Source organism: Macrosteles quadrilineatus, unplaced genomic scaffold, assembly GCF_028750875.1.
Source record: "Macrosteles quadrilineatus isolate MER2022 unplaced genomic scaffold, UCM_ALF_1.0 Scaffold_9__3_contigs__length_116548681, whole genome shotgun sequence".
NCBI classification, from domain to species: domain Eukaryota; kingdom Metazoa; phylum Arthropoda; class Insecta; order Hemiptera; family Cicadellidae; genus Macrosteles; species Macrosteles quadrilineatus.
The window spans coordinates 56,626,927-56,635,843 of NW_026542602.1; the positions used below are offsets into that span (position 1 = coordinate 56,626,927).

At 32.0% G+C, this 8,917-nt stretch overlaps 1 protein-coding gene across 1 annotated transcript; it reads left to right on the forward strand.

Annotated features, from left to right (window-relative positions):
* The first annotated feature begins 4,518 nt into the window (after positions 1-4,518).
* LOC129003467 (uncharacterized) lies at positions 4,519-7,500 on the forward strand. Its single transcript, XM_054431762.1, has 4 exons — positions 4,519-4,639; positions 5,801-5,933; positions 6,270-6,303; positions 7,468-7,500. Exons 1-4 carry the CDS (start codon positions 4,519-4,521, stop codon positions 7,498-7,500), a joined length of 321 nt encoding a protein of 106 aa, XP_054287737.1.
* Positions 7,501-8,917: the final 1,417 nt, after the last annotated feature.

An 8,917-nucleotide genomic window follows, 5' to 3' on the forward strand; every position in this document is an offset into this window, starting at 1 on the left:
AGTTCCAAAATATAAATATAAAATGACTAAAGGTGATTTTAATACTATCCAAAGCGCTGTTGTATGTTTTAACTGTTTCTTCATAGAATTTTTTGGAGGTTGGTTCAATACCAAATTAAATAACGTTTTTGCCTTATGTTTCTACTGTACTTAAAAGCCTGAAATATACAGTGCAGGTGGCGTAAAACCTTTCTATCAGCATGACCTTGACGATGTCATGAAGATTGAGACATAAACAATACATCTGTATATGTTAAAGATTGAAAATAAGGTACATTATACTTCCATAGATTTTATAATATCATTACTAGTTTCCTAAAATGAAAGATATATTTTTTATCAAGGTTTATTAGTGGTTAAGTATGGAATTCAATGAGCTCGAGTGATACATTTTAAGATGCACCTCAGTTTGGGTTTATAGATAAAATAAAAATCTTACTTTTGAGGCAAATAGAATATTCGAATCGATAAATCCAGTAAAGAGAGCAAAGCGGCTGCCAAAGGCTTAACGTATTGGGGAAATCAAAGGGTAACGTAAAAGCATGTGATCATGATTTCTTTAAGCTGATGACGTCGAATTCCGAGTTTTTCCGAATTTTGTCAAAGCCCCAGGAATATTTGAAATTCTTCAGGAATTTCAATAAAAGCTCTAAAATAACAACGCATTATAGGGAATGACGCTCCTTTCCAATTTAGATATGTTTATATAAACCAAAAATGAAATTGGGAATACATTTATTTACTTTTAATATTTTGTTACTCCATTATACTTTTATACTTATAACCAGAAATATGATGATAAATTATATTTATAAAAGATTTCCTGGGATTGTTTAACAAAGATGAAAATTTGATTGACAATAGTACATTGTATCTATGCTTTAGTCAAAATAAATTATAGTTCAAACTAGAATTTTTAGGTCTTATAGATTGTTTAAGTTTTTAGGTCAAACTCGGTTTTAAGTCTTTAGGCTTTTTTAGTAGGGTAACATTTAAAAATATTCACGTAAAATGTAGCCTAGTGAGAAAATCACAAATGATTAAAAGACTTGTAAACATTGAACCCATTATTTTAAAAACATTGAAGGTAGGACCGTTCATTAAACGTGATTCTCTTTAAAAAATCCAAAACACAAAAGCTAACAAGTTTAACAAATCTACGCTTAATGATGATCGGTTTTTAACCACTAAATTATTTGATGATTTGTACGCCTATATACTTATGAACTATAAAACTATGAACAAACTCCTGCATAGTATTTCATAGAAACAATTATTTTTATACGCTATTGGATTTCAGAATAGTCGTACAATTTACTTTAGTATGTTCCATTGCACCTTCCTACACTTTTTAAGTGTTAATTAAATAATTAAAACATATTTTATAACAAAAAATATTGAGAAAAAGAAAACATACTGGAATTCAAGTAGCCAAATAATAAATTAACAGCCTTGATACCTTGACTCTACACTCAAAATGTATTGCACTGAGGGGAAAGTTTTTTTCCAAAACTTTAATATTATTACTCACTATCATAAAATCGAATTAAGAAAATAACAACGTAGATTCATACGTCAATTCATGAGTTATTCCTTAAATAATTGATATACTATTTTCGAAATTATACAGTAGTAAATATTCTATCTGATCGATATTTTTGTTGCACATCAAGATCAAACAAATCTATTATGCTGAATAAACGAGTTTTTTTTTTACATTCAAGCATTCGACTAAAAAAGTTTTTACTTACTATTATTTCAACGATTTTAAGAATACTGTAAACAAAAAACCGTTCATTTATATAATTTATTTTCTGTGATGATAATTTATTGGTATTAAAATCATTTAATTTGGATGATTATTTTACTTTGACTTTACAAATATTCTACTGTAAAACTAATTAATTGAAAATCATTTCAACAGAAAATTGAAAATTTAAACTTATACTATGCTTTCGTTTTAAAAAAACTTGACATTTACTACGTTTATGAATGTTATTTCAACAACATTTTCAAATGGACCACAACACTAGAATAATCTCTTCCATAAACCCGTGTTTGTGGATGGACTTCAAAACTAAGCATGACATCCCGACTTGCTCTAGCTTACCCGTCCGTCGCAGTATGATAATTAATTTTATAATTCTGTTACTACGATTTCATTTTGACCTTCATAAAAGTAATTTCTATATTTGCGTGTGTTCGAAACATTCTACCATGTTATTTTACTCAGCTGGCCATAATCGTTGTTCAGTTGGAAAATCTCACAGAACGAATGAGCTTAATAAAATATCCGAGGAATTGAAACAATTTGCTATTTATGATCGCTGTAACCTCATTTCCTTCTCGGCTATAACTCGATAATAAATACTGAATTCCGATTGGAGATTATTTATTCGATACAGACAAATTTATCTGAGCATTTTCACTTTTATTGCATTCCTCATTGAATTAATGCGCTAATTTGTAACTGGTAAATCTTATTGATAAAACACACTCCCCTTTCTAGAAATAAAAAATAAGCAGGGCTGTCTACGCACAGCATTCACATGATACGTATTAGTTGATTTATTCTATGGTATTAGTATATTATAGAGTGATCTTACAGACTTAAAATATGAGATTAATTTTTTACCATGTTTTATTGCTTGATCTTCTTCAATTTTGAGAAACTTTTTGTTTTAAAGTAAGATTTCACACTTAAACTAGATTAGTGTTTTTTTGGCAATCTTAAATATATTATTACTTATAATAGGTACAGCACTGGATTTCAGTCCCGGGTTCAAATCATGCCTAATTACATATATATTTTTTTATTAGTGATAATGCCTTAACTAGGTCCAGCCTGAAGTAATGCGAAAAACAAAATCGAGCTCGTGCCTAGCGTCCTAGGAAAAAAACAAAAAAGAAACATCATAGGGCTACGGTACACTCCCTTAATCCACTTCAATAACCATTTACAAAACCAACTGAGATCTTGTTAAGCGAATATAAAAGAATATACTTCCTTAATTATGTCAAATTGTATTATAACAAAAACACAAATTAAACAAAACCGTTTGACTTAAACAAGTCAAATGAAGTGACACAATGACATCAATACCACAAACGGGGGTTGACATTATTGAGATTGATCGAGGAATTTATTTGGTGTTAAAAGCGTCGTCCATCATTGTATGTCAATCAGTCTCAATCTGTCTTGGTTTATTGTAAAGAAGCAAGAAGCGTGAGTTACTTGAGGCTTAAACGAACAAATATATAAAGAGAGTTGAGTTAATGAAAACTGGTTTAAAATTTGCATACCACATTAGAGGTTCAATAATACGTGAAAAATATGTATTTAATTTGTATCCGATCTTATATACATTGATAGTTAGTTCTATGGACATTTTACCGGAAGAGGTTGACAAAAATCATGGAACATACTCTAGTTAGTAAGTTAAATGGTTTCAACAGTTTTCATGATGTAGTGTTGGTCTTGAAGAGCTTGGGTTCTGCAACAATGGATCAGCTGTTTGTGGAAATAATTTTATCATTTGATTACATTTCAAAGCCGAATATATTTTGATTAAGAGGGTTCTCCTCGGCCAATTCAAGATGGGTACTAAACATGCTAATGTTTCTAAACATACCTCTATGGAAGTGAGAGAGCACTAGTGATGATAGGCAATCCCTTATGGTACCAATCATTCAATTAAAACTTGAAGGTACAAGTTTTTGTTTAGTTTTAATATAAGTTTAACTTTTAATACTCTAGTGGTTACTCATAAGTTAATTTCATTAAATGCACATTTAGAAATAACTTGACCCGTTCCACCCAATCGTAATCCGATTTACACTTCGACGGTTTTAATATAGCCCAGGGCCCTATTAACGGTGCCTACCCGTGACATGTGGTCTGTTAAAAGCTTTCAAATCCAAATGGAAAATTGGCAGGCATGTTCATTGACGTGAAAATCAACGTTTTACCTATGAGAACGTTTCTGGGAAAATCCTGTACATAGCTTCAGTAGTACTAATACATTTTAACCGTATGTTACCCACCAATATAGATGCGCTAAGCAAATTTCCATTTGCCTAATTGGATTTTCACTAAAATATCTCCTTAAAATGTCACATTTATTTCATATTTAAAAAACGTTAGTAAATACATTTGCTGCTACAGGAAAGGTAAAAGACTTTTTTAGCAAAATGTTACTAGTTTAGTATGAAATAAATACGTTTCAAAAATATGTTCATATCAAGCAAACTACAACAGTTTGCTATTATCCTATGAAATAGGTTGGAATCCTTACTAGTTTGCCACTCAAATCAACAGGGTGTGGTTGGTGGTGAATAAATAAACAAGGTAGTTTTATACATATTCCTAATTACTTCAACAGTATATCACACGCAACACGAACTTATACTGATGCCGAAGTAGAACTGGTCAAGTGTGAAAAGTGTTTAGTAAATTGTAAACTTGTAAACTTTTAAAGCAGAACTTGTGATTATTTTCTAACTATCGTGTTTGGCAACATGAATCCCCCGTCTCCACCAGAGCACGAGCAGCAGTGGTCTCCCTCATTGTTTGAAATGAGATTGAACAAGATTGAAGAGTATTTAAAGTGCACGGAATCCAGTGAGTTTACCAACTCAGGTAATGTCCGCTCTCCAGATACGACTGACAGGTCAGTAAATACCAACATCACGTGTCAATCAGATGTTGAAGGCAGACATGACACTTTTCATTTTGGTGAAGATAATTTTCCACATTCCTACTTCAGAGACATCACAAAGTCAATAAGCTTGCCTGGGTTTCAGTTTCTTGGGGAAAGAAACCAACCTCGATTTCACACCTATTTGTGGGTATTTATCCAAATGATGGCATTATTTCTGAGTCTATTTTTCATCAAGAGTGAGTATGACAGCTGGCAAAGTACACCTGTTATTAGATATATCTCCAATAACTTGACTTTGGCCAGTGAAATCCCATTCCCAGCTATAACAATATGTTACCCGCTCGGCCCCATCATCAGATCAGATTATGCTGAAGTAGTAGACAAGTGCTGGAAATGCAAATCCAATTCCACGGATGATGATAATCAAGAATATTTCTATGATGATAACGATGATGGTTATCTGATCAATTATTGTTGTTTCAATGAAGACTGTACCCATGAAGAGCAAACCTCCTTAGGCCTAATCTATCTTCTTTGTTCATCTCTATTGCCTTCTAATTTACAATTATCACAAGTGTTTCACGAAAAGACTCAGCAAACAATCAATTCTGAAGAGTTCCCAAACTATGCATTTAAAGCTATTGCTTCAAAGTATAATATTAATTTATTGAAAGAGATATACGAAGGTGGGCACAGGACAGCATATGATTCAGGCTGTGTTAATAACCACTGTCAATATTCCTTAACAAATGAGAGTATGTGTATAACTGTAAATGGATTGCATCATGAGGATATCTACAGAAAAAACGCAATTCCTTTTTTATCAGTAAAATATGGTTCCAAATTAAATTCAGAGTTCAAGTACAATGGAGAAAATTTGAATTTGGAAAATTCACTCTACCCTGGTAGAAATATACACACCATACCACTGTACATAACAAATGATCAAGCCATGCGTCTTGAGTCACGTATGGTTACAGATGAACATGAAAGTGAATCATGTTTTCATGAAAATAAGGCCAAAACTTCTTTTGCTGTACACAGTCCTTTTGAAGTTCCTTTTAACTTTGGAAGTGACTTCACTTTTGAAGGAGGATTTGTAAAATATTTAAAAGTGTTTCCTAAACTTGTGACAACAGATGAAGGTATCAAAAGCTATTCACATCATCAGCGAGGCTGTTATTTTTCCTATGAAAGGGAGTTGTCTATGTTCAAATTCTACACTGAGAAAAACTGTCTGACGGAATGTATTGCTAACTGTTCTCTAATCGAGTGTGGATGTGTTCCTTATTACCTGCCTCGTCACAACATTTCCACATTGGTTTGCTTTCAAGAATGTCCTGTAAATAAGGAATTGTGTGACTGTGGATGTTTACCAGACTGCATATCCTTTTCTTATGAACTTAAAGAGTCATATAAATTTAGGAGTTTCTTATCTTTTAAAAATGAGGTGGTATTTCGATTGTTTGGATACCTTTTTAATAAAAGGGAGGTTGACGATACTGCTGGAGCAATAGAGTTACAATTAAAAGAAAAAGGAACCTATGCTACGGTTCGGGTTGGTGTAAGCATAACCAACATGAGTCAGTTCTTGGCATACTGTATCAGCATTTTTGGCATGTTTAATGGTTTTAATGTTATGGTTGTATTTGAGTTTTTGTACATGATAACCTTCAAGCTATGGAGCTCTGTAAAAATGTATTTGCATTAAATAGATTTCCAAGCAGGATGTTTGTGGAATCAAAGGGTAAAAAGTCTTTTATTGCTGTTGAACAAATTAACATGTATAGTATAATACCCCCGTCGCAGCAAACCTGCAGACTAAGGAAATTTCAATTTTCCTGAATTTATTTGAAATTAAATCTGTTTAGATAACATTAGGTTTTTTTTTACAAAGGGCTGCTGCTCCATTGAGGCTAATAAAGTTTTTTTTTTGAAAATATTAATAGATTAGTATAAAAAAAGTAAATTTGCCATTATCGACCGAAATAAATCCATTAACAAGCAAACTACAACATTTTTTAAATTATTCTCTATAAAAATAACATGAGGATTTAGAATTTAGAATTTTTGTGCATTTTATCCGTAACCAATAATTGTACAATAACACTTTGATATACTAAATTAGTTTTTAAGCTATTCGAAATGGTCTAGAGAGAAATTGGGAAATTTTGTGTTTTAAGGGTCAAAAATCAGAAAACTCAATTTTTACCCCCATGAAATCCCCTGTAAAACCAGGTTCCTATGGTCCTATTGCATCAAGAGAAGTTATAGTACGGTTTTTTAATACTGTGGGATGGTGTTCAAACCTTTGAATTCCGTTTTGATTCTTTAGTTAGTTCGGTATTATATATTTTTAACACAGCAATTGATGTTGCAGACAAATATTGTGTTTAGTAAAATTAAATGAAATTAAGTTCCAACTGAGGAAAAACGCACATGTAGAGTATTTTTCATGTGACATTGACATTGGTAAAATTAACTTACATCAAGAACAGCGCATTTACATCCAGCAGTTTGCATTGGACGAGGTTGTGAAGAATCACCATAGCTTTTCTGCGTTCACTCGCACGAGAACAACTAGTTTATAGAACGTCCAAGTTTCAAGAGCCTTTTTACAAACACTAGCCTTGCCTCACAATTTAAAGTTGTAAAAGACTATTAAATTATGAATGGCCTTTGGTTTTTACAAACCGGTAAAATTAAATGACCATTTACCGCGTAATGTAACTGGAAAGTTTGGATAGGCTATATTTTTTGTAGGAAAATATGATGACAGATCCTCACATTGCAAGAGACAAAAAAGTCATTCCTAGAGACTATATTCTATTCTATTTAGATCATTTTTGGTTTACAGTTTATTTGGTAACTTTGAATTCAGCGTATTATGGTGCTATTTCAAAAGAGTTTAAATGGTGAATTAGAGAGACGCAGGTGAAGTACCTTAAAAAAGTAGAACCTTTTTGATGGTTCGAAACTGAACCCAGTGCCAGTATGATTAACGATACAATCTCCTTAAACATAAAGTAAAAAAAATCATAAAATCATAAAGTAAAAATATCTTACACATCATTCCCTCATATTTGAGTTAAAATACGCTCCCTTGTAGCATCCCCATATCAGTTGATGATTGATAACTGATCATTTAATTGATAATTTATTTTGAATTCTATTATTACATACTTAAATTTTTTTTCATACGATTGCGCATTTAGTGAAAATTACAAGTTTAAAGACACATAAACTAGAAAATACACAAAATCCTAAAATAATTTGAACAGTTTTTAATTCACATATTTAACTGAAAGCATACAATACCACATGAAATATCTGCGAGGCCCTCTAGAACTTAATGCGTTGACAGTTCGATGTATAATCGATCAGTAGGGTTTGTTTGAATTGTCCCTTTTTATAATTCAGAGCGAGAACGACTGCGGAACTACCTGTGCTTCTATTGAACTCTTCTCTTGCAGAGCTTCTGTGGGATTTGTAGGTCGATAAATTGTGATTTATAAACTCTGTAGGTTTTATATTGTTTACAAATACAATGAGACCTGTAACGAATTGTAATATGTAAAACTTTTCAAATTACTTGGCGTAACATGTATATAATCCATACAATGTTTGATCCCATCACCATTAAATTACTTCCTAGCGAAACGCTTAAACATGTCACAAAATGTTGATGGCCATTTGATTAATTTAATTGAATTGCCATTCCAGAAAAAACGGGTAGAACACAGTTTTTAGAAACATTAATGTGACTTGCCCATACATTTAAAGTAAATCAATGTGAAATTAGAAGCATTGATTGTAAAGTGGTTTTGATTAGGTTCTAGTGGTTCCATTGATGTGGTTTCTGCAGAGCGTAAACTATTTAATTTTCTCCTTTAACCTTTTCTCTGTCAACGGGTTTCAGCAGGTAACGCTTCATTTATATTACAAATCTTTGCAAATCGTTTTAAGATTAAAGAAAACTCAATATAATAATTAACACAAATAACAATCACAAGCAAATTTTAAGATACTGTATAGCTTTAAGATAGAAGGCTGTGCCTCGGCCGTGAAACTTGAGCTAGGGTAGAAAAGAACACTTTCCGCCCTAGTGATGAAATATACTATTTCACTAGAAATCTTGGAGTTCAGCTCTTTCCGTTTTTTGCAGAAAGCTGTTTACTACTTGTTTACTACTTCAGAGACAAGACACTAAATTAGCTTCAGGCTAAATAGGCTTAAATAATAAGGAATTTTCAGTG